The sequence below is a fragment of the Salmo salar genome, chromosome 15 (assembly GCF_965601325.2).
Source record: "Salmo salar chromosome 15, fSalSal1, whole genome shotgun sequence".
NCBI classification, from domain to species: domain Eukaryota; kingdom Metazoa; phylum Chordata; class Actinopteri; order Salmoniformes; family Salmonidae; genus Salmo; species Salmo salar.
Window position 1 is genome coordinate 53,316,012 of NC_138305.1, and position 27,043 is coordinate 53,343,054.

The 27,043-nt window shown below is 43.7% G+C and overlaps 1 protein-coding gene across 2 annotated transcripts in view; it reads left to right on the forward strand.

Annotated features, from left to right (window-relative positions):
* The first annotated feature begins 7,352 nt into the window (after nt 1–7,352).
* Nucleotides 7,353–27,043, forward strand: part of rad51b (RAD51 paralog B) — a 53,296-nt gene continuing 33,605 nt past the window's right edge. The window contains exons 1-9 of one of the 2 annotated variants that reach the window (XM_014144962.3): nt 7,353–7,881; nt 8,055–8,168; nt 8,240–8,344; nt 8,424–8,560; nt 8,733–8,852; nt 9,030–9,213; nt 12,912–12,984; nt 18,464–18,573; nt 24,062–24,140. In XM_014144962.3, the coding sequence (XP_014000437.1) occupies nt 7,798–7,881; nt 8,055–8,168; nt 8,240–8,344; nt 8,424–8,560; nt 8,733–8,852; nt 9,030–9,213; nt 12,912–12,984; nt 18,464–18,573; nt 24,062–24,140 (1,006 nt within the window). In that variant the 5' untranslated portion in view covers nt 7,353–7,797. The remainder of the gene's footprint in view (nt 7,882–8,054; nt 8,169–8,239; nt 8,345–8,423; nt 8,561–8,732; nt 8,853–9,029; nt 9,214–12,911; nt 12,985–18,463; nt 18,574–24,061; nt 24,141–27,043) is intronic. The other variant, XM_014144964.3, reaches the window with a different exon arrangement.

Consider the following 27,043-nt stretch of genomic DNA (forward strand, 5'->3'; position numbering starts at 1 on the left):
AAGAGGCTAAACAGTCTAATCCTTTTGTGGTCTCATTAAAAGTTCAGACTGACTCTATGACAGGATTTGTACCTGTCCTTACAGTCATGACAGTTGTTACCAGGGTGGACTGGGACAAAAAATCATCCCTGGCATTTCAGCCACACCAGCCCACATCACTTCACGCACCGTGCGCACCCCAGCTACTTACACACACGGTCACGACTTCCGCCGAAGTCGGTCCCTCTCCTTGTTCGGGCGGCGTTCGGCGGTCGACGTCACCGGTCTTCTAGCCATCGCCGCTCCACTTTTCATTTTCTATTTGTTTTGTCTTGGTTTTCCGCACACCTGGTTCACATTCCCTCATCTGACTAAATGTATGTTACCCTCTGTTCCCCCCATGTCTGTGTGTGGAATTGTTTGTTAAGTGTGGTTCGCTTCACGCTGGTTTGCGCCAGGTATGTGTTTGACACGTGTGTTTTGTTCATTGTACCGTTTGTGTACTTTGGGCGTTATCGCTGTTTTCCTTGGGCATGAATAAAGTGCGCCTGTTATCACCCATCTCTGCTCTCCTGCACCTGACTTACCTTCAACCAGTTGCGCACATCGTGACACACACAGTCAGTAATGCTACTGACACATAACATAGGCATTTATAGTACAGCATTACTCAACTTTTACTGTACCATTGACCGGTGAAAAAACATAGTCCTTTGCCTTTTTTAATCAGCTCTTTTTAACCAGCTCATGGTGATACACCTCACTGCTATAGATGTGCCTCTGTTGCCTCCCTGTTGTGTAGTCTGTCTCTGCATCTTCTCTGCAGACAATCTGTCTCTGTCTGTCCGTCTGTATGTGTTAATTGTTATTACATATAGAGCCAACATATTAAGGAACTGGCAATACATCTGTATCTCTCTGTTTTTTTGCCTACCTCCACTGCACTCACCTCTGAGCTGTCTATTCATGGATGCCAATGGATGCCAGACTTCCGCCCAAAATGGACAATTTATTATTATTTTTGATTCAATCATTTCTCATTCGTCTCTGTGTTTCATAATTTTCCTTCGATTCACAATAGGCTGAATGTATCTCACAGGAGAAAGCATCCGAGCGAGTGAAACAGCACCCCTCTCTCTACGTGTAGGCCATCAATCTGATGCTGTCTGGTCATAAAGAGTATGACATTGTTGCCGCCTGTAGCATTGAAGGCAAGGGAAGCCAGCTAGCATCTGGCTTTAGCCTATCAGCGTTGAGCTAAACTGAGCGAGCTCAACTGTGAATGGTCCTGGCGAACCAAAAAAAGTGTCAAGGGAAGTCAGCTTGGATGTGGCGTCAGTCCTATCAAATCCCATTGAGAGTTTACGTCATTAACAGAAAAAAATGTAATTGTTGCGTCTCGTTGTTTTGTTGTCCTCCGGTGGCCACCTAGCCAGCTTGCTAAAATTGGCTAATTCCTAAATTAGCCATGGATGGAGATAGGGATTTGGACTTGTGGTTTTACTTAATTCTCCATACTGGCCAATGATTATAACGGAGATTCTGATCCAACAATTAATTCATACATTGTTGTGCCCCTGGCCTGAGAGGATGGAAGTTCAACATGTAGCTAGATGTAGAAGGCTAATGTTAACTAGCTAACGTTGCCCATGAATGGAAGTTAGCCTAGTGAGCAAGTATTTTATTCAGGTAGCCTAGGACAACAGAAAATAAAAGCATATACTGCAGGGATCATCAACTAGATTCAGCCACGGGCCGATTTCTTCTTGAGCAGATGGTGGGGGGAGGGGGGGAACATAATTCAAAATAATTTGTAGACTGCAAATTGACCGCAAGTGCCCAAACAGATATAATATTTTACTAAAACATAATAATTTCAAACCTTGCTTTTATTTGTATATGATCACGTGTCTCTCTATTATCCATGAAAATACATTTTAGTTATTCAGTAGACGCTCTTATCCAGAGCGACTTACAGGAGCAATTAGGGTTAAGTGCTTTGCTCAAGGGCACAGACAGATTTTTCACCTAGTCGGCTTGGGGATTTGAACCAGCAACCTTTCAGTTACTGACCCAGTGGTTTCCCAAATTTAAATGTATTGGAGCTGATTTCCTGGTGTTTTTACAGTATATTATGTCCAACAATGAAAATTCTACAGAAAACTTGGGAGGCCAAATGGGGTCCGACCCAATGCTAGATGGGTGTACCTAAAAAACTGTCCAGTGAGTGTATGTGGTCTGTATGTTCCTAGCCTGTGCTAGGCCCAGCAACATCCTAATTGTAAAGGAATAAACACATTTATTCGATAAAGACAAATATTCCTAATGCTGAAAATATAAGTGCCTGGCTGTCATAAATGTCCCCCCTATCCTAAGGGTTCATTACTATTACATATATAATATATAGCCAAAATATAAATAAACCGTCAGGTTAACACTATTTGAAAGGTCCAGAGTAAACCATTTATAAGGCATTTACAAACCGTTTGTTCAACATTCATTACTCATTACTCCCACATTTGTAAATGTTAGTAAGCAAGTTATTCACACATGTACATATATTTCCTTAAACCTCCTATGTTGTGTGCTTGTTCTTTTACCAGGTACAGCAGGATTGTCTACCAATGGCATGCCAATTTTGTGAGAAATTACACTGGTCTTTCAAAACTTTTAGAAAGTATTTATAAAGTGAAATAGCACTCACTTTAGATTAGGGACTGCAAAAATACTTTACTAATGAATAGTAAATGGTTTATGAATGTGGGCGTGATGATTAATAAATGGTGAACACACACTTCATAAATGACTTATTACGGACCCTTAAAATAAAGCGCTACCCATCCTAGTAGTGAACGAATAAACACATATATTAGACAAAGAAGAAAATCACCGAATAAATGCCTTATAGATGGCCATTTGCTTTTAACAGCCTAACTACATATTTAACATTTGTGCATTTCAAGTGTTCCCACTGCCCACTTTAGATAAGTGTTTAAGTATTAGGCTACATATAATTCAATAGAAGAAAACAGAGAGAGACAAGAGGGGAGAGACAACCTGTCCCAATGGATACATTAAGGAACTGCCAGTTTCTCTCTGTCCCTCTCTCTTTCTCTCTCTTCTTCTATTGAATTCAATATAAAACATTCTGTTTGTCAAATAACGATGCCGGACCAGTTCATATGGATGCGAATGGATGCCCAGCGTTGTGCTTTGTTTGACTGTGCTGCACACATATACTTATTGTTCTACCCAAAAGTGACAGGCCGTTCATCGAATGAAGTAAGTGGGAGATAGGCAGGACTTTCCAGCCCTCACTGCAGTGGCCATGTAATGTAATCTGACACCAGAGTCACTTGTTACTACAGCTCATAGACTAACTCACCAGGCTGAAGAGACTGCGATTCTTAAGCGAATATACATTGATAAAACAATTCAAATACACAGACACTCCCTGATTTGACCTTTACTGAATACATGATGACGAGCAAAAAGCACTGTATAAATAAATGTCTAGCAGATGGCTATTGCCTTACCTAAGTGTTATAACAGCCAATCTTGACTTGTTAGGCTATATTGCAAGTAGCCTAGAGTCTAAATGTTCCCCGAATACCCATTCCCTAATTAGTCTACCAGGCCTATAGTAGGTATGAAACATATTTCATACAATATACAGCCAAAATATTAGGCCTAACTGTCAGTTCTATGTCAGTGTTGTGAGTGTGTCTTTATCTGTTTTCTTCCTATCTCGACTGCGCCACTGCAGTTGATCTATAATGTCTCACAAACTCAGCACTCGGACAAGCAGAACCAGAACTTTTAGCAAATAATCTGGTTAATTTCACACATTTAGCAGCATCGGCCTTTTCGGTCTCAAACTTTTTTGGCACCACCGTTATGTTTTTCTGTTTTGACTGAGTGACTGACAGAGTCAGAATGGGTCTCACTCTCTTTGATGATGCGCGTTTGACTTTGGATGTGAATCTGCATCACCTCAGCTCAGCCAATCAAAACAATGGTCCATCTTGGCAGTGGGGCCGGCCGTTGCCCACTGTTCAGACAAATGCTTAATATAGAAGATTATGACAACAGAGAAATAGCACAAAATTCATTAAAAAAAACAGGCTAATGGGCCTGTCAATTTTGACCAGCCCACCTTAATAAAAGATAGTCTGGCCAGGCTGTCATTTGCCAGGATTGCCAGATGGCCAATCCGCCATCGTTGTTACAGTCATGCTTTGGAATTTGTTCAGAAGAGAAAGGATTTAAATGGATTGTTTTCTAAATGATGCCATATTAATATAATAATGGATATTTGTTCAAAAGAGTTGAGAGAAAGATTCATACATTTTTTTTAGTTCAGAAGTTAAGCTAAGGCTCTGAGGCATGACCAACAAGCCTTATAGAAGACTCTGACAGATAGTCCACCTCATTTTTCACAATTATTTACATTTTGAATCTTGATTTGATTCCAAGAGAAATACCATTCCATTAAAATCCAACTAATGCATATTGTATTTTTATAAGAAGATAAACACACATGAAGAGAATCAATGTAGATGGAAACAGCTTTGTTGCTTTCCCTCTGGAGCCAGGGAATGCACTAATCATAAAATAAACATCTTCAGAACGGTCTGTCCAGGACCCCATTTTTTTGGCTCAGTGACCAAGAATGGATGGAACTGGTGTTAGGGACATTTTTGTCTCGATAGCAGACGATCAGACCTCACCCAAGCTCCGTTCCCCAGTCTCCAGACTGATCTCTCCCATGGTCCTCCATCTGTCTCTACCTATCCTCTGCCATGCACTCTATATTGAACCCTACCTTCTAAGTCCCGGTGTCCTTATGTTGTTTTACATGTGTTACAAATACTGTCCCAATAGTCCATTGTGTTGCCCTTTTCCCATTAGGGATAACTTGGCAGAGCAAACTACCGGTATTCTTATCAGTACTCTTTAGTCATCCTCTATTTTAACTGGCCACTTCAGCGACAGGGACACGGCTCCCAACCTCTGGGTGCAGAAGCGGTTCTTATCTCTCTGGTGATAAGGGAGAACCTTGCCATTATGGCCTTACATGGCCCTCCATCCTGCACTAGTCACACTCCAAACAATAGACGGACTGATACAGACACAGGCTGGGGGAGATGGAGTGATGGGGTCTAGACAGAGGGAGAAAGGGAGAGTGAGAAAGAGAGACGATAAGCAAGGTATAATTTATTTGAGATTGTCATTTCATCACACAGCCCTGTGAGACTGCTTCACGTCGTGATGGTTGCTGCTGCTGTCTATTTTACAGTCTCACCACATCATAATAGCACAAAATGTTCAATATATTTTATTTGAAAGAATGTGTTTTGTTTTCTATTAATTCTTCATGAGAAATGCATCAAGCTGACCCAGGCCTAAAAAGAATGCATCAGGACCCAGTGCAGTGGTTTTGACAGTCCCATATGACTACATTTACCAAAATGCAAAGCGAAGTGGAGGTATGGGTCAGACGAGTTTGAAGTGGACGGAGTACAGGGCTTAACATGTCTCTCGAGGAGGCTAAAAAGAGATTTCGTCTCGGAAAAGTTTAATATTTTCAGAAGGAGTCGGGTAATTGATTAAGGGAGGAGGATTAGAAGGAAAGAGAGAGGAGGTTGAACGACTGAGGGAGGCAGCGGATGGGTGTGAATCTGTTGAAGCCAATAATAACAAGGGAGAGGGTATCTCGTGGAAGATTAGTGTCAAGTTTAAACAGAGTGAGCCGGATGACAGTTCAAGTTCTGGAAGTGAAATGGAAAGGGTAGAAGGTGTTGTGAGGAGCTTGGCGCCCGAGCCTTGCATTGATGGACATGGTTATGATAAAGATAAGTTAGGTCCAGTGCGAGTGATATTTTTGAAGAGGGTGGAACTCGAACTTTTGGCTGATGCATGGGTGGTTTCAGGTTGGGTGAAAAAGATGGTGGGTGCTGTTGAGTCGGTGAAGGTAACTGAAAGTGGACTTGTGATGTTTGTTTGTGATCAGAGGGAGCAGGCGCTCCGTTCAACGCAACTTGGGGAAAGATCTGTATCTTGCTTTGTGTTTAGGTACAAGGCACCATTGACAGGAGGGATTTCTGGGGTAGCGTTAAGTGTGGAGGTGAAGCAATTTAAGATGAAGATTCGTGGTGTTTGTGACGCCCGGCATCTGGTGCGACTCAGATCCGGTAGGGAGCGTGGTGAAATAGAGGTGAAACAGTCTGTTCTTTTCTTTACCTGACAAAGTAATGTCACGATATATGAGTTATTCTATTAGAGCTTTTGTGCCGAATATACTGCAGTTTTATAGGTGTTACGTTCACGGGCGTTGTCGCAGCAGTGTGTAGGAGGGAGATTCCAAGATGTAGAAAGTGTGCAGGAGGACATGGGATAGAGGAATGTGTAGTTTTGGTGGGAAAAGTTGTGTGTGTCAACTGTAGGGTTGCCCATGTTGCTGGGGATCGGAAGTGTCCGGTGCGAGAGAGTCAGGTTGAGGTGGCCAGGGTTAGAGTAGTGCAGAAGATGTATGCTGAGGCAGTGAAGAAAGTAGAGAGTTGATTAAAGGGGAGGGATTCTGAGAGGATCCCTGTCAATAGTAGATCTGTGCCAGAACAGAGGAATAGGCCAAGGAGTTAAAAATGTTTCAGTAAGGTGGGTTTCTTAGCGTTCATAGCAATGGTTATCAACTGTACTGCAGAGATGGAACATAAGTGACAGAAAATAGATGTTGTGGTGGCAGCTGCAGAGACTTCAGAAGTTTTCACAGGGTGTGTTGAGTGATGTCCTGTCCTCTAATGTTGTTGCCCTAGGGTAGGATCAGATAGGGTTAAAGTAGTGGAATAATGTGGTGGGTTTTAAAGAGTGTAGGGTAGTTGGTAGGGTAATAAAACAATTACATTTATTTTAATTTCCCCACTTCCCCTTTCCCATTTTATATCCCAAACAGTGGTGTAAAGTACTTTAAAGTACAACTTAAGTCGTTTTTTGGGGGGTACTTTACTATTTATATTTTTGACTACTTTTACATTTACTTCACTACATTCCTAAATAAAGTTATGTACTTTTTACTCCATACATTTTCCCTGACACCCAAAAGTACTCATTACATTTTGAATGCTTAGCAGAACGGGAAAATTGTCTATCTGTAAATAAATGAAAATGTGGCCTTCTGCTTTGCTTAATATAAGGAATTTGAAATTATTTACAATTGTTCTTTTACTTTGATACTTAAGTATATTTTAGCAATTACATTTACTTTTGATTCTTAAGTATATTAAAAACCAAATACTTGTAGACTTTTACTCAAGTATTATTCTACTGGGTTACTTTCACTTGAGTCATTTTCAATTAAGGTATCTTTACTTTTACTCAAGTATGACAATTGGATACTGTTTCCACCACTGCTCACCAAGTGTAATGGATTTATACTATAGTTCAGTTGGGGGCGGTAATGCAACATATTGGATGCTTACCCCCGTTAAACTCCACTGAAGAAGAAGCAGAAGCGGCGGTATTTTTTTTTTATGCCACACGGCTGTCAAGGCAACGGAACTCGTGTAGTTAGCTAGCAGGGCAATGAAAATAGATTGAATAATGTTGCAAAATGTGGAATTTCTTATATTTGAGCCATAATTTGCTTGCTAGAGCAAATAGCTTCTAGCGTTTGCCACGGGCGGAGCGAACTTTAGCCACTCGTTGCAGCTGAAGTTAGCTAGCTAACATAAGTTTGTCACATACAAAAGGGGAAACCAGTGTCATTGAGTTTGTCATTTTGTAAAAATAATATATATTCTAGGCATTAACTCGTTAGCTATGGCAAGTAAAAAGCTCAGAAGAACAGGTATGTCACTCGAAGTATGCGAACGACTCAAGCGCCACCAAATCGAAACTTGCCAGGTAAGAGGTTGGGCTCAGGCTCATTTCTGGAGGGGGTTGCTGCTAACGTTGTGGATTCCAAGTTTATATCAACTTGAAATGTTACCATGATGTAATATTCTCACATCAAAGAATAGATGGAGTAGAAACGAGATGCCTTTTGCAACTGTGACTACTATGCTCCTTGTCACCAGGACCTGCTGTCCCTCACACCTCTAGAGGTGATGCGCCTAGCGGGGCAGAGTTACCAGCAGGTGTTGATGCTGCTTCAGTCAGTCAGCCAGGCCTGTGCCCCTTCAATGACCACGGTAAGTCAACAACATCACCAGTGTCACTGTCATACTTCACTGTTCTGTCTTATGAAATTGTTGTTCTTCAGGCGTTGGAGGTGTGGAAGCAGAGGGCTGACCTGTGTTTCTCCACATCACTACCCGCCCTGGACAGACTGCTTCAGGGAGGGCTACCACGGGGGACACTCACAGAGGTTGTACACCTTCCTTACTGAGTACAGAGATGGTGATGGAGAGAGAAAATGTATCACAAACTTCCTTTCCATCTTTCAGGTGACTGGCCCCTCAGGTTGTGGGAAGAGCCAGGTGTGTATGATGCTCAGTGTGCTGGCCACTCTGCCAAAGTGCATGGGTGGCCTCGACAGCGGAGTCATCTACATAGATACAGAGTCGGCTTTCTCAGCAGAGAGGTGATTGGGACTTACTTTCATCACCCTCCTTTTCTCTTCTCCCCTCCTGCATATTTATTATCTTGTCATATCTTTTATAATCTTCTATTATGTAATGTCTTCTATAATCTTATCTTCCGTGTCTTATAAATGCATTGTGTGGCCTAAAATGTTTTGTTCTTGGCACTTCCAGGTTAGTGGAGATTGCTCAGAGCAGGTTTCCAGACTACTTCTGTGAGAAGGAGCGTGTGTTGGAGATGGCTGGTCGTGTTCACCTTTTTCGGGAGCTCACGTGTCAGGATGTCCTGGACAGGTAGAGGCCGCCATGTTGCTTTCAGTCTCTCTGAAATGTTTCATTCAATCGTCTCCTCTCACTTACCTCAAGCATGTTCTGGCCCCATGAAGCATTTTGGGTGATGGCAAACTGTGTGAAAGGTACTATTTCTAATACTGATATTGGTATTGATAGTTTTGTTTTGGTTCCTTCCAGACTGGAGAGGCTGGAGGAGGACATCATCTCCTCCAAGGCTGGGTTGGTAATTCTTGACTCTGTGGCCTCAGTGGTGAGGAAGGAGTATGACACAACACTGCCTGGGAACCTCACTCACCGCAGCAACCTGCTGGGCCAGGAGGCTGCCACCCTCAAATACCTGGCTCAGGCCTTTCACATCCCTGTGAGTGTGTGTGCTGGGGTTAAATTGGGCCTGATCTGAGACACGGCACCTATGATCCAAATGAGAGCCAGGCGGAGCTGAGAGACCTGGTACCTGCTTTGGTTATTTGAATTGTTCTCCACATTTCATTTTCCACAGCCAAAAACACAAGTAAGCCATGCCAAAATTAGACAACCCCGTAGTAGAATAGTTATTCAATTGTTCAGCCTGTCGCATTCTATGCGAGAAAGTAATATTAATCTCGAGGCACATTCAAATTGTGAGTGCTGCACAGGGGAAGAAATATGCATGCCCAGTCATTGTACAACATTCTTAATGCAGTCGGGGTAAAAAACAACAACTTTGAAAGCAGTTTTGATGGCCACTATTAAAAGAGGCGCATCACTGATTTCTCAAGTGTTACTAGGCTACACTTCTCAAATCCAAGAAATTAGTAGGCTAAAATGCACCATTTTAGAACCAGAGTTTTTTTACCAGCGGCATGGCGTACCCGCGTTAGCATTGGCCATTGGGTTGAATGCATAGGGAAGACCTGTGCTAAATGTAACAAGGGTCAGGTGTAACAGGTAGGCCAAATTTATATTCACAGTACATGATCCTTGGCTGAGTGCCAGTGGAATGTTTTTTTTTGGGGGGGGGGCATTCAAGTCATCATATGTTGCTAACTAGCAACAAGAGAGACTAATGTTTGGATTTTGTGATCTAGCTAATGATTAGACCGATGGGGTAAATGCAGATCGGAAACCCTCAGCCTATTTATTCATTTATAGACACTATGCTGCATCAGATGGGCTACATCAGGTGATAATGATTATTGCTAAGTAACACACCTGACTGATAATATGGGCCAATATGTTATTGGGCTCATTTCTGGAGGGGGTTATTATATTGTAGATATCAGTGTCATTTTATTTTCCTTCATTTTGCATTATATTATCCCCCCCCCCTCCCATCACATCATTAGTCCCTTAATACCACTTCTGACTGCCTAATATATTGCAGAGCCCCATTCAGCCATTAGATGTCAGCGTTATCACAAAGTAATCCAAGACAAAGGAACCTGCCCTCTGTGTGGGATTTGGAAGGAAAGGGTGAAAGGCAATAGTGCATTGCACTCTGTAGGAAATGTTTTCCCGAAATCTAAAATGGAATAAAATATCTAATCCATACCATATCTCACAAGGAATAATAAATGTGCCCTATTTGACCCCAGTGCATCCTCGTTCGCGTCAGTAACACAGTTCAACACTAGAGGGCAGGAAAGCACTGAAGGTGTATCACCTCACCTACTAGGTCCCTACTACAACTGCTGGCCTAGCCAGGCTATTAGCACTGGGGATTAAAATCAGTTTCTAGTCTACCAACCCAACTTTCCCCTGAACTTTCCACTAGATACAAATCTTAAGTCACCACCTCAGTCCCTGGCAGGTGTTACTCAAGCTTTCCTCCTCAGTCCCCTGGGAGTGTGTCTGAGTTCTTACATCCATCTCCCCGCTAGCGTTTCTCACAGCTGTGGCCCAGGGGCTCTAAGAGTCTGGCGCTTGTCTGTGTATAGTAGTGATGGACAGCTTATTTACTGGTAGCTATTTTTATATGTCTGCAAAGGATGCAGTGGCCACGTCAGAATGTCATGACTGTATGTACACGTTAACATACCTTGACATTACATAGCAACAAGATCATCCTGACAGTTACTGAACACTGTAAGCGTTTGCTTAATACTATATTATACTTTAGCAATAAGGCATGAGGGGGTGTTGTATATGGCCAATATACCACAGCTAATGGCTGTTCTTATGCACAATGCAACATGGAGTGCCTGGATACAGCCCTTAACCCTGGTAGATTGGCCATATACCACAAACCCCCGAGGTGCTTTATTGCTATTATAAACTGGTTACCAACATAATTAGAACAGTAAAAAGAAATGTTTTGTCATACCCGTGGCTATCAGCCAATACCACAGCTTTCTGCCAATCAGCATTCAGGGCTCGAACCACCCAGTTTATAATATACTATACTCTACGCCAGGGGTATTCAAATCTTACTCCACGAGCGAGGTCCGAAGTTGGACAACTGCTAGTTTTCTGTTCTACCTGATAATAAATTGCACCCAGCTGGTGTCGTAGGTCTAAATCAGCCCCTGAATTGGGAAGGAATAATGAACAAAATAAATCGTAATAAACACAGTGGAACTAGCTTTGAGGTCTGTGTGTCGAATTTGAGGGCGCTAAGCCTATCCTATGCTATACTAAACATCTAAGCTCATTCATTACCTATTTGCCAGCTAACTTGTCTTCTTTATTTTGTATGTGTGCCTTTGTGTGATCATTAGGCTTCGGTGTAAGTCGTATGCGATTTTCCACACCCGTGTTTTGGCGTACAAGCATGTTGTGGTTCATGTGAGGGCTGTCTGGACTTGACAGAGCGTTTTGCCTTCACCTCCTCCATATTATTAACTGAAATGTGCCCTGACAAGAAACCACAGTGAGGATAGCCTACCTTGCTAGTGGCCCACTGAGTATTTTATAAGGGCTATCATGATTAAACAAGTAAAGACTTTTGTTATTAGCACCCAGGGCCAAACCAACCAGGTTGTTAAATTTACTAGTTCTTGTTTTAATGTATGACACAGTGCCAAATTTTGTGAGACTGGATGACTGGTAGATTGGAGGCCTTTGCTTCCATTCCACTCCTAGGTTGTGTGGAATTGTTGATTTGGTGTGAGTTTACTGGATGTACAGGTGTAAGATCTTGATTTGATCACCCTGTTGCAGGAGAACTTTTGTGAAATTCAGGACATGTAATACTTGTAGTGTATTTGTGGTTTAAAATGTATTTGAAATGTCAGACATATTTTCCATTACGAAAAAGGTATCAACCCCTACACAATTGCCCATTAATTATAATTCACAGTTCCTGGTGCTTCAGGTTATTTTCCTGTTGTACCAAACTGGATCAAATTAAGATCCTACATCTGTTGCCTAGGCAAGGTTTCATAGTTTAACTGTGTTGTTTCTCTGGATTTCTCCTAGTTAGAACAACACATGGGAGCTCATTGCCTGCCCAAACATGAGTTTATTATTGTAGCCTTATTGTTGACATATGGACTTTGACTCATGTCAGCCGCAGTTGGCTCACAAGGCACAGTGTAGCTCTGTCAAGCCAGAGGCTGGAGGCTTAAAGGACAATTATAGCTCATGTGACGGTAGGCCTAGGGCCTCTCTCTTTTTATGAGTCTGTTGTATTGGCAACAGTTTTATCATGTTGGTATTTCATCAAGGCCAATTTGATTCATCAAGTGCTACTTTGAGCCACCACCACTGATTATTCGAGGGAATTTACTCAGAATTCTGCTGTGTCAGACTTGGACCGGATGATATTTAGAATACTTTTATCTCCGGCTTGGTTGGGTTTGGATACATATTGACCACCCATATCGTTTAATGTTGTTGACCTCCAACCTACTATTGACCATCAGTCATCTGAGGACAAGTAAAACACATTTTAAGAAATAACTTACCAGAACTTCTCCAAAGATTATTTTGGTATATTTTGTGTTCATAGTCTAAGGTATATTGCTTTGAGATATTGCCTAAAAACCTTGAAATGAACATTTAGCATGGCAAACCAGCACTCTGTGGAAGGTGCTAAAGTCATGATATTCTCTTCATGCTTCTCTATTTTCTCCCTCCTAGGTGGTCTTGACCAACCAGATCACGACGCATGTGGGCAATCGAGGAGAGAGAGGCGCTGCGTCATTCAGGGGAGGTAAACAAACACAAACGAAATATCCTCCATGTTAACTGATCACATCTGAATGTAACTGCAATACTAACCATCCAATGAAACATTGGATTCAACACATACTAATGTAGTGATGCACCGAGGATGTTTGTAGCAGGTCGCCTTGCGTGTGACTCTTTGAAACACATGGAGCGTCTCTGATGGGTCACAGAGATTTGTTTGATCTCACCGTTTACCATCACCTTGGTAACAGAGCTATTCTATGACCTGTATCCTGTATTGTTATAATGTCCCCCTCTTCATCACCCCCTTAGCATTGCCTGTTTGTGGATATGTATCTGTGTCTCGGCGGTGTAGTCGGACCAGTGAATGTTGGGGCAACATTATGCTGAAGCTAGCCTTTGAGTAAAGGGATACGGGTTCTTTCTCTTACGTTATCTAATAGATACATGGCATTGACCTGTAACTGTACTCTCTCTCTTTTACCAACTACACTCTCTCATTAAATACAGTGATTCCCCCTCGAGGAAGGACTGCCTCTTTCTCTCTTACCTACTACACTCTTTCATTAAATACAGTGATTTCCCCCTCGAGGAAGGACAGCTTCTTTCTCTCTTTCTCATTTCTCTCTTTCAATTTTTGCTCTGTCTTTCTCTCACTCTCATTCTCTTTCTCTCTCCATATGTCCTTGGATGGAGTGGTGAGGCGGGGGAGAGTTCGACAGTAGGGTGTATCTGATTCACCCCTCTCTCTGCTAATGTAATCAGATTCACACTCCCCTGGTCTGACTCTTCTCTAGGCCCGCCATCCCTCCCTTTCTCCCGCACCTTTTTTCTCCCCCTTTTGTCTCGTGCAAGCAGGTTTCTACCTATGATGTTTTCAACCAGAGATCCCTGCGTCTCGGGTTTCCAGTCAAATGTCAGCCTCCGTCGCCTTTGGGTTTCTCCCATCGATGGTCTCCTGGGATTTGGCTGGGGTGGCGAGCGTGATGCGCATGATGGAAGGTCTGAAAAGGCCCTTTGTCTAGTCTGAGGAGAGGGAAAGGGGGAGTCTGGTTTCTACCTGGTCTAGGATCAGTAACTGTGACTCAGGTGGGCCTGAAGTGGGCTTCAAGTAGCCTCTGGTACTGCGGAGGCCCGATGAGTGTGTAGAGAAACTACTAGGTAGAGATGGGTTGGTTGCTGGACTGACCTATACACACGCTCTAGCCCAGCTATCAGTACAGAGAGAATGTAGTATTGAATTCGTATGTCTGATTATTGCTATCATCCTTTGCTTGTCTTCAGTGTTATGTGCCAGAAGCTGAATGGGTAGCGTTTCATTATTGGAACCCCCCCCCCCCCCCCCTTTTTTTTGTTCATGTCGGAAAGATTTATTTCTGTAGATATTTGTAATAATAGAGATGAAAAGAGTTCAGTCTCTGAGGGACATTGGATGCCTATGAGGTCTGTCCTAGCTCTCTGTGTTTAATCTAGTGAAACTGCAGTTGTCCAACTGAAGCTCTCTCTGACCTCATTTTGATGAAAACTCAACTCAATAGCCAGCCCAGTGCCAACAGTAGTTGGTGCCAGCATTTGAGACAGGCGATGCCCAAGGCAAGGCATAGAAAATCCCCCAAACCCTTAGGTGGCTGAGCTAGCTGTTCGCAATAGCAAGTGTAAAGCATAAAGTAATGGATGCGGGTTGGTGTTCCTAGTGTAATGGGGAAGAGGTCATCATGACAAGCGTTTATTTTGTCATAACATAAACTTCATGATGAAAAGTAAACGTAGTGTTGAAGCTAATCTCTTGTGGAAGTAACAACTTTCACGTGAATTTTACTTCTGGGTAACCAAGATTATATTGAAGCTTATGAATCATCTAATTATGGGTAGGGACTAAAGAGGAATCAACCACCTAAGGGAATCTTTGTGTGAGAAGTGAGCTCATTACTTAACACTGCTAAGTAATGATACGGTCACTCCGTGCATGGAGGGACTAGTTGCTGTGTGAATGCTCTTGTGAAGTGTTCCGTATGTGTATGAGTGTGCACACCTACCTCTGTGCGGGGTGTTTGTGTGTAAATAAAAATAGCCTTTAATAGAGGCTAAACTGGGCCATCCGGTGTGGTTTAACCCCGTGCTCCCTCTAGGGTTAGATGGGAGTGAGGGGGCCACAGGCCAGTCACTGTGGGAGAGCAGGGACCAGCGGACAGACAGTTGGCCTCTGTTTGCCAGGCCCAGCAGACTGACTGACGGAGAGACAGCAGGGCCCAGAGGACAGCAGACCTGGGTTTCAAATACTTGAGCTGTGTTTGACTGAGCTTGCCTGGTGCAATGTAACTAATAGAATATTCCCAAAAGTGCAAACCCAACCCAGTTGGCACTCCAGGCAGGCTAAAGCAGACATAGTATTTGAACCCAGGTCAGCAATGAACAGACAGACAGACAGCTTCTTTGTCAACCGCAGGGCCCAACAGACAGACAGACTCTCTTAATCAACAGCAGGGCCCAGCGGACAGACATACAGACAGCCTCTTTGTCAACAGCAGGGCTCCTTCATTGACTGTGTGACTGAGGCTGCAGTGATCCAAGCCCCTCAGCTCCTCCACTGCCTCTGATAGGAGAGCCACTGTGTGCAGCCAGCCAGCAACACACTGAGACACTTTTCCATGCCCTCACTTTATCTACATGATTGGGTTTTCCTCCTCCCCAACCGGTCGCCCTAATCGACCGCCCGTCTTACCCTCGAGGCTTGGTCACACACAGCCACACTGCACAGAGCTCTCCAGCCACTAGACTAATAAGGTTTACTAAGGGACAGAGGGTAAAGGAAAACAGAAGGCAGAGGGGGAGAGAGGGTTGTAGAACGAGAGAGAAACAGATTGTGAGAAACAACTAGAGAAAAGTTGAATGGGATGCTGAGCGAGAGAGTTGTTGAGAGGGGGAAAAGGGGGAGGTTGAAATCTGTACTGGGCATGTTTATTTGAGCCACTTCCTCCTCTGCACAGCGGGGCAGCCTTTCCAGAGAGCTCTCACTCTATCAGAGATGGCTATCCATCCATATGATATCCATTCTCTCTATTAGCATAGAGAGGGAAACGCAGTATGGTTTTCTGTCATACACGAGCTGGATAAGGCCTTTTAGCTATATACTAGTAACACATGTCCTTGAATGTTGTTTTAAAACACTTTTATTGCACTTGGACTTATGGTGGCACTTGAGGAGCCATCCAGCGAGCACAAGTCGTGACATAGACAGTGTGTTGAAACACTGGACAGGATTTTGGACTCTACACTATCTGCTTTCCGTTCCTGGCCAGTTGTGGGAAAATGTGTGGGCTGCTGGCTTTGTAGGATCAGGGGAGGTTTAGGATGGGGGTTAAGGGTATAGAATGAAGGAGTGTGTGTGTTATGGTTTGGGTGTTTGTGTTAGAGGCCTGTCTAACAGGCAGAGGGGGAGCTAAGCAGGGGAAAGAGGCTGATAGTGCCCCCCCCATCATCATCATCCTTCTCCAGGGAGCTGTACAGCAGATGTCTGCAGCGCACATGGAGTTTGTTTAGTCTGCCTCTCAGTCCCTCCGGCCTTCTCTTTCCTTCTCTTTTCGTCTCTTTTGCCTCAGCTCCCAAACTCGTGAGCCAGTTGTACACTGACTATGTTAGTGAAAGAGCCCTAATGGTTAGCTAGATGCACTAAGGCCCAATGCTTTCAGTTATATTCCACTTTGGTTTGACTCTGAAACCGCTGGTCTTCTAGTACTGTGTGTTTTGTCCCGTAGTTTATTCAGTCCTATTTCAACTTAATTGCCTTGAACCAGTGTTCCCTGTTTGTAGTACTACTCTAGTCTACTGTATGTCTCCTACCTAGTATATTGTGATATTAAAATGAATCGTTTCTCTCTGCTGCTGCTGCTCTTCCCGGCCGGGGGAACTTCCGTCACATGGTCGTGCAGCTATTTTATTTTCTCTGCCTTGCACACGTTTCCACAGGAAATGTTTTGAGGAAGTGAGAGTTGCTGATAGGACACTTGTGCGAGCAGAATCCCTGCTTACTCCATGGAAAAAACATCAAGGAAGAGAATGAAAAGGACACAGCAACACACACACACACACACACACACACACACACACACACACGGGTACGCACACACAGGCACGTTAACGCACACACACGCTTGCGGACATACACACACATGCACGCTTGCGAACACATACACACACTCACAGACACACACTCCGCCACCCGCCAGGGCTCATCCTTCAGCAGACAGAATTAGCATCCCAGGCCCAGCCAAGGTTTATTGGTGTCATGGGAGCAGAGGGAACCATGGTCACACAAAAGCAAGCGATAATAACAGTGTGTCAGGCGGCTGGGGCTGTCTTCTGGTTAATGGTCATTACGTAGCCTGCAGGGTCAAACACACACACAGTGGAAATAGGGAATAATTATGAATGACGGGGATGAATCAATGACGATACTTAAATTACCTACTGTATAGTGTGATATGTTTTTCAGGCTTCAAGGCAGTTTGTTTTGAATTTGCAGTTTCCAAATTGATTGCAATTTGCCAAGTTTCTGTACAGTCAGTGAGTCGTTCCAACTCAAAAAACACAAGAAGGAGGATTTCAACACCCACCATCTAAGATTGTTCTGAAATCGTTTCTGTTGTTAGAAACAAATAAGATTAGTGTTCCTGAAACATTATTTTGTTGAAATATAATTTGATCTCAGAAATTAAGGTCATTGATCGCACCCAAATTGGCCAATTTTTTATTTTTAGTAGCTTGCATTCTTTACCACGATTTATTTTTGTCATGAGCCAAAGCTATTGGTTTTCTACCCAAAGTTGCAAAGAAAATGTTGTAATCCATTTAATAAACACAAGAGACCAGCAAAATTGACAGTGTTGTCGCAGTAGCAGGTACAGCGGCATCTAGTGAGCAAAACTTGGTACTTTCACACTATTTTATTTTATAGAAAGCAAGCTTCAATGGCTGATTTCTCTGAACAGGGGGAAAAAAACATCACCAGATTCACAGGGAAGTACATAACAAAAGTTGAAGAAACAATACTCCAAGCAGCAGCTTGTCAGACATGGGGAACTGATACTGTATACTGGTTGTTGGGGTGGGGGGCCCGTGAGTGCCTTTTGATCATTGTATTGGATTCATCATGTCTTACTAATTGTTAGGAAGAATTATGGTCCAAATCAGATGTTAGGTATTCTAGTTGTTGAATATCATATGACTCCTATAAATTATAATGGCCAATTTTGGGTGCAATGAATTAGCTTAATTTCTCAGAGAGCAAATTATATTTCAACAAATTGTTTCAGGAATACTAATCTTATTTGTTTCTAACTACAGAAACTATTTCGGAACAATCTGAGATGGTGGGTGTCATGGCTTGCTGAAATGACATGGAATGACCACTGTATGAAATAAATAAAGATAACACATCACACAAGTGTGAGTGCTGTTCAAAGTTGAACTCAACCCCTGTAATGTTTGTTTTTGTGTTGCAGCATCCGATGCGAGGGATTCTGGGTATGTGACGGCAGCGCTGGGGAACACATGGAGTCATAGCGTCAACACCCGCCTCATTGTCCAGTATGTAGATACACACCAAAGACAGGTGATATACGATATGTCACGGAGGATAACATTTTAGTTTTACTAACTATGGGAAAGGAACTGTGTCTTCCTATGTCTTCTTTGGGCTTTATCCAGAACTGTTATTAACCAACTTTCACAGAACACACCGTTTAAAACGACTGAACTATGGCCATGCTTAGATTCTCTATTGGGGAAATAGTGTGGTCAGACAGACAGACCGACAGACAGACACACACACACACTACTCTCCCTTTAGTCTCATCCTGCACGACTCAGAGCTGCGGGTGCATTCCAGAGTCAATTCCCAAAAAGCCTCGGAGGCCCAAACGAAAGGCTCTGTGTTTTTCTTTTTACGATCCAAATCCCCCTAAAGAAAACCAGCATGAAAGGAAAAGCAGCGGTCCACAACTGCTGGTCCATTAAGGCTTCAGTCTGGTGCCTGGGTCCATTGGGTCCTCGGGCTGGTTCATTGACGCTGTGTTTGTGTGTGCCTCTGCCTGTCTGTCTTTCTGCCTATATGCTCCGACTGCTCTGTCGGTTTGCCCATGCTCAAATGAACACAGGACAGTCATCTAGCTAGCCTCCAAAACGTTCATCTCCACCACGATTTCCTTGTAGATTTAAGGGCTCTCTTGTAAAAGAGTTCTCAATGTTACTCCCTGTTTAAATAAAGGTTAATAAAATAAAATAAATATCTGATTTGCAAAAACACGAGATGGCTTTATGCAGGGAGACTTGTCTCTGTCAGAGTTAATGACATGTTATTGTGGGCGCGGCGGTTTTGAAAACAGGGAGCTGACTGGTCGCTGCGGTCCGCAGAGCCGTGCATGCCTGTGAAAATCACTGAGACGGCATTTATTCACACTGGTCCTAATTCAAGTGGGTTTAGCGAAAATGACTGATTACCGACCACAGGTAATCTAATCCCCTCGGTGAAATAGCACTCACGTTTATTTTTAACTGAAATAAAGCAACAGCAGTTAAAGCAGACATCTGTAGCTGGTTAGGCCCAAACTAGAGATATATGCTCCAATGTTGAAACTGCACCTCAGGAAAGAAAACTTTTAAAATTCTTAGATGCCATTGGGATTGTTTCTTTCCAATAGTGTAAATCTGAGCCCCTCTCCCTCATATTAAATGTTCAACTGACTGGATGCACAGTGAGTGAGCTCACTGAAGGTAAAGAACGATCAGTAGGCCTATGGCTAAAGCTTGTAGAATGAGTATGTAGACACAGCGCTTCACAGCTAATGCTGTCCCAAAGAAAACGGTAAGGTGATTTGTATCTTTATTCCATGTCTTCACTTTTGCCTGCCAGTCTCTACTTTTCTATGTCTAAAGCTCATACAGAGGTTCAGCATGGCTAGAATGACCTCTCGTTCAACCCACCAAGAGTCTGTCAAGCCTAATGAAACAAGAACACTGAGAAAACATCACTTCCTTGTTTTGACGGGTGATTTCACAATAACATTTATCACAGTCGTGATTCAACGCGCTTCCAAAAACACTGACGCTGCACTCGTTATTTCTGCACTGTTTGCAGCTATTTATGCTGCAGCAACCTCAACCGTCTTGTTTTCGCTTAGTTCTTCCTTTGAGTTTAGATGGTGGTAGCTAAAAGGCCCAGGCTGGTTTGAACTGAGCCAGGCCATGCGACACTAGTCTGGTCCCAAATGTGTTTGTACTGAATGACCTGGAATTGGCAAGATGGCACAAAGAGATCTGGGACCAGGCTTAAGTAGTATCGGAAATCCCAGAGCTTGGAGCAACCGCACAAAGTCTGGGGAGGATGTTTAATTCTCTTGGACATTTCGAAAGGGGAGAAAAATTATTCCAGGGTGGGTCCTCTTCAGACAGACAACTCTCCAAACAAATCAATAGGTTGAGTAGGCGGAGCTGAAAATGTGGGATGGAATTGTGCTCATGTTTAGCTAGGGCAACAAGTGGATACGGCAGTGACGTAACTGGTGACGCGTGTCCCATTTCTGACTTGTCCTCTCTATCCCAACTGTCTGACTTCTACAGACGTGTAAGCTGGAGCATTGGTACATTGTGGGAGGCAACCCAACTTTCTAGAGAGACTAACGCTAAAGCAACACCACGCCAACCATGCCACATGGCTAAGATGGCGCTGACGGAGGGCGCTTCGACTCGAACTCCAATAAAACATTGCAAGTTTAGACTTTTCAGTTTGTTTCGTGAATTACTTCATACACCTGGGTAGAACTATTGGGTACTCAACGTCTTCCCAACCTCCCAGAATTCCCTGAGATGGCGGAATAATGGACTAGCTTCTTCGGCGAGGCGCCTAGCTGCTTGGGAGTCCTACCGGAGAGTAGGAAGCAAAGATGCCGACGGAGTGACGGACGTGGCGGAGTCTTAGTGAGATTAATATGCTGGGAAACCCATCCTCCATGACCGAGCATACTACTCGCCAATGTTCAATCATTAATGAACAAACTTGACAAACTCAGAGCGAGGATCTCCTTCCAGAGGGACTCTGCAACATATTCAGTTTATCTGAGACTTGGTTCTCCTCCTCTGACATACCACCAGCTGGTTTTACAGTTTTCTGAAGCGGGCTCTCATAAGAGCAAAGGTGGTGGGCTCTGCTTTATGACCAACATATGATGCGATAGGGGAAATGTACAGGAACCTGCAAGCTTCTGCTCCCCCGACTTGGAATACTCTGACATCAAATGTTGCCCTTTTTACCTTCCAAGAGTTCTCCGGGATTATCGCCATGGCTGTGTACATCCTGCCCCAAGCTGACACCAACAATGCTCTCAAAGTTCTTAATTGGACCCTGGACAAACTTTTTGCGACTTTAACGAAAGTAATTTGAGTTATTACCAACACGTGTTTAACTCTCGGAAATTCTACTCTTGACCACTGCTACACGCCTTTTCAACACCGGTATAAGTATAAGGCCCTCTCCCATCCTCCTTTAGGCAAATCTGACCATGACTCCATCCTGCTTCTCCACGCATATAAACATAGACTGGAGGGAAGTTCCGGTGGTCGGACCAATGCTGTACAGACCTGACCAATCAGAAGTCTCGCTCGCTTCTGGAGATGACGTCAATGAATACGCTGACTCATACACCGGATTCATCAGAAAATGCATAGATAATGTGATACCGATAAAAACATACCCGTATTAAAAACTGTGGATTGATAGCAGCCTTGTAGGGAAACTGAAAGAGAGATGCTGCTTGTAAATGGGTTTAGGTGACCGGGGACAATAGTTTGGTACTAATTCGACCTACGCAGATCGATCAAGATTGCGAAACACAAGTATAGGGACAAAGTGGAGGAGCAATTCAGCAGGTTGGACACAAGGCGTATGTGGCAGGGGCTCCTGACTATCACGGATTACAAGAAGAAAGCCAGCCACATTGTGGTCACCAATGCTACCCTACCGGATGAGCTAAACACACATTTTTCTCACGATTCGAGCACAATGACCCTGAGCTGCCGAGGAAAGCCCCTGATGACAACGTGGGCTACATACTCGCACTGTCCCCACTGAGGACGTATGGAAGTCATTCAAACGTGTTCACCTTCGCTAGGCTGCCGGCCCAGATGGCATCCCTAGTCGTGCCCTCGGAGCATGTGCAGACCAGCTGGCTGTTGTTTTCTGACATTTTCAATCTCTCTCTCTAGCTCAGACCACTATACCCTTCTGCTTCATGTCCACTATTATCCTAGTGCCCAAGAAAGGGAAAGTAACTGAACTGAACTGAATGACTACCAACCAGTAGCACTCACTTCAGTCATCGAAAGGCTAGTCAAAGACAATGTTCTCTCTAAGCTGCACACGTTTGTATATTACCCACTTTCAATGCAACATACCGAAACAAAATGAACTATGCAAGGCAGAACGCATCAGAGTAGGATTCTATTGCATTGGCAGGCACATACTCTACACAGACTGGTGCGCCATAATCAATCAGAGATGCAGTAGGCCTATATGCAAATAGACCATTGCCATATATGGATCAATGCCATTCACTTTGAACTGTACTGCGTTTAAAGCATCAACGGTCGTGTGTAGATGTGCTTGTTTTGAGATCAAAATGAGAGCTACATGTAGCGACGTGCACGTGTTCATATCCTTTGCTAGTTAGTGAGTTATTAGACCAGTTATAGATCAATTGCGGTCAGCAATGAGGGAGTGATTGCTTCCTACAAGAGCACAAAACGTGAAAAACGTGTGCATTTTGTCGTCACCTTGTCTGAAGGACAAGTGTATAAACAAGTTAATGACAAGCCCTGCATGTTTTTTTCAAAAGTGTCATGGAATGTAGGCCTACATTGAACACCACACATTGGCTGCTACTGTAGGCTGAACGATAGAACAGCTATTTCCATGTTAAAATGTTATGGGATGCATTTTCTCCACTCTGGTAGGCCTACATTATGATCAAATAGCCACAGTAGTCTACTTGACCACTGTTAACCTCACTAGGGTAGGGGGCAGCATTCGGAATTTTGGATGAAAAGCGTGCCCAAAGTAAACTGCCTGCTACTCAGGCCCAGAATCTAGGATATGCATATAGATATGCAAATATAGATATGCAATTTCACTGGATGCAATTTCACAGTAGCGTCCCACACCCCCAGAGAGGATAAAATGAACTTAAAGCAAGTACAGCCTCACTGTTCACAGTAACCATGGGCAGAAAGTTGCACAGAATTTTCACATTATCTCCTCTCAACACTGTGGCCCCATAAGGGTGCGTCCTCAGTCACCTCCTGTATTCCCTGTATACGCATGACTGCGTGGCCTCACACAATTCCAACTCCATCAAGTTCGCTGACGGTCATGACAGTAATAGCCTGATTACCAACAACGACGAGACGGCCTACAGCAGTGTTCCCCAACTGGTGCCGCTGGTTTTGTCTCCCCAAGTTCAGATTTTTTAAAATAATTTATACATTTCATTGTTGGAGATAAGACTGTAAAAACACCAGGAAATCAGCCCCAGCCTAAGATTTTCACTGTACCCTGCAATCATACCTGCGACTATTAAACACTGAATCTGAACAATATCAGTGTTGTGGCTAGGGGACAAAACGGACAGATCTGGGCACATTGGCATCTACAAGTGGCTTAAATGCAAATTCTTGGCAGCATCGGAGCAACCCAAGTAACCTTTCACTCCCCCTCTCCTCTTATCCCATTGTGCCCAATCAAAAACACCCTACCCATTGGCGACGTGCCCCGTTGTCCTCGTGTTGTCATGTTTTGCTCGACAACGCCTAACTTTCAAACTGCCTGCATGACAATAGGTTGTGACGCTCTGTCTGAGTGCTAGTGGGGCGTGTCCTCTCGGAGTGATCTCCAACACGACACTTGAACCTCTCTTCACGATGCGTAGCATCTCTCACTTATGTGTTTTGCGCTCTGTCAAAGAATGTGACTCTGACAACCCAGTGAACCCACATTCGTATCTCTCTTCTCTCACTTAATCTCTCTCTGTCTCTCTCTCTGCCTTTCACAGATTGTAATAGCGAAGTCACCTGTGGCCCCGTTTGCTGTTCTAAACTACACCGTTCAGAAGGAGGGCATCCGTCTAGAGGGTGAGTGGACAGTCAGTCAGCTGGCCACACAGATGGCCTCCCTGTAATGAAGCTGACTTCCCAGCCAATGGGACACTTACTGTATTTTATACAGTGCTTTTTCTGGTTGACTTCATCTTCACCCAATGTACAAAACCCATGACCCTGTCTCGCGTTTGGGTTAAAAAGGGCAAATAGCCCACCTCTCAGGGCTTTATAGTCATATGACTATGATTTTTAGGAAACTGAGAGCAGGTTTTCTCCATATGGAAATATTACCTTAGAGCAGCTCTCTGTTTTCTCTTGCTGTTGCATATTCCAGTTGTACATTCAGTGAACTGGAGAACAGGAAGAGAAGAGTGAAAGAGGAGCTCTCCTTCGCCCCCACCTGCCCCCCCCTTCATTTCCCCATCTGTAGTATCTGACCACTGAATAAACCATAGATTCCCCCTCAGGACAGATGTGCCCTTCAAGCTGCTCGCCATAACTCACTGGGCTGTTTTCACTCCGAATCTGAAACCTGAAATCTTATTGGAACACGGTAACACAAATCAAAGCCTAAAAGAGCGTGTGGTGAGGGGTGGGGGTGGAGGCATTTTGGTGTGTGTGTGGTGTATTTTTGTGTTTGTGTATGTGGGGTTTCAGAGTCGTAACCTGTTTAACCTGCGCACCCCCACTGCCTCTCTGTCAGAGTTCATTAGTTGGAACCGTTTGATTTACCCACAAGCCCTCAGGCTCCTGTTGATCTATGTTGGTGCCAGACACCGCTAAAGTTTTATAGGAAATGTAATATCACAAAATAACATTCTGTTAAGGGAGGGGGGTACACTATACTGTTTTTTCCACACTTTAGTATATTGAGCATTGCATTTGAAAAAAAATAGGCCTAGTTGTACTTATTCTTCACAAGGAGATGTAGAATGTCTACAAAGTACTCCCCGTGACTTGTTTCCACCTATCTTCATCCATGTGTGATGAAGATGAGCAAAAATGACAGTAAAAAATTAATAATTTAAATACTGAGCTATATTGTATGATCAAAAAATTGGGCATTTTATATTATTTTATAATACAATTGCTCAGAGAAAGATGTTTTGTGTAACAAGTGATCTTTTTTTCTCGAAGGGAGTGGTCAGAAATATTGACACCTATTTTTCAATACCCTATTCAGTTCAAACCACAGGTTTTCAAGGGGTTTGAAGTCCGGAGACCAAGATGGCCATTGCAAAATGTAGATTTTTGTGGCCAATTAACCATTTCTTTGTGGATTTCGATGTGTGCTTGGGGTTATTGTCTTTATTATCCAGGAATGGATCTCCCAGCAAGACAATTCTCCCTTGTCGGGAGTTGTTGCACGATAATTCCTGGGGTCTCAGGCATTATTGCTTAAGTTTTTTAAATAAATTTTATGCAGTCATTTTGCTCATTTTTTATCAAGGGTGTCAATATGAAAATAGAGCTCACAACTGTGTGGCCACACACGACTCCAACTCCATCATCAAGTTTGTTGACGACACGACGGTGGTCAGCCTGATCACCAACGGCGATGAAACAGCCTACAGAGAAGAGGTCAGCGACAACCCCTCCCTCAATGTCAGCAAGACCAAGGAGCTGATTGTGGACTTCAGGAAACGGGCATATGCACACTTCAATCCAGATCGATGGGGCTGTTTTGGAGAGGGTCAAGATCTTCAAGTTCCTTAGTGTCACATCACTGAGGACGTAACATGGTCCTCTTACACCAGCACAGTCATGCCTTTGCAGTGCCTCTTCTCCCTCAGGAGGCATGGCCCATCAGATCCTTAGGAACCTTTACAGCTGCTCCATCGAGAGCATCCTGACTGGTTGTATCACCGCCTGGAATGTCGGAAGGCCCTACAGTGGGAGGTGCAGACGGCCCAGTGCATCACTTGGGGTGAGCTCCCAGCCATCCAGGACATACATGCCAGGTGTCTGAGAAAGGCCAGTAAAATTGCCAACGACTCCAGCCACCTGAGACATGGACTGTTCTCCATGCTCCCGTCCAGCAGGCAGTACTGGTGTATCCTACGCTGCTGCTAAAATGATTATCTATTTATCCTGCTACTCGTCACTATTACTCCTATTTACACTTGAAGTCAGAAGTTTACATACACCTTAGCCAAATACATTTAAACTCAGTTTTTCACAATTCCTGACATTTAATCCTAGTAAAGATTAGGTCTTAGGTCAGTTAGGATCACCACTTTATTTTAAGAATGTGAAATGTCAGCATAATAGAAGAGAGAATGATTTATTTCAGCTTTTATTTCTTTCATCACATTCCCAGTGGGTCAGAAGTTTACATACACTCAATTAGTATTTGGTAGCATTGCCTTTTAAATTGTTTAACTTGGGTCAAACGTTTCAGAGTAGCCTTCCACAAGCTTCCCACAATAAGTTGGGTGAATTTTGGCCCATTCCTCCTGACTGACAGAGCTGGTGTAACTGAGTCAGGTTTGTAGGCCTCCTTGCTCGCACACACTTTCTCAGTTCTGCCCACAAATGTTCTATGGGATTCACGTCAGGGCATTGTGATGGCCACTCCAATACATTAACTTTGTTGTCCTTAAGCCATTTTGTCACAACTTTGGAATTATGCTTGGGGTCATTGACCAGTTGGAAGACCCATTTGCGACCAAGCTTTAACTTCCTGGCTGATGTCTTGAGATGTTGCTTCAATATATCCACGTCATTTTCATCCCTCAAAATGCCATCTATTTTGTGAAGTGCACCAGTCCCCCCTGCAGCAAAGCACCCCCAAAACATGATGCTGCCACCCCCGTGCTTCACAGTTGGGATGGTGTTCTTCGGCTTGCAAGCCTTCCCCTTTTTCCTCCAAACATAACGATGGTCATTATGGCCAAACAGTTCTATTTTTGTTTCATCAGACCAGAGGACATTTC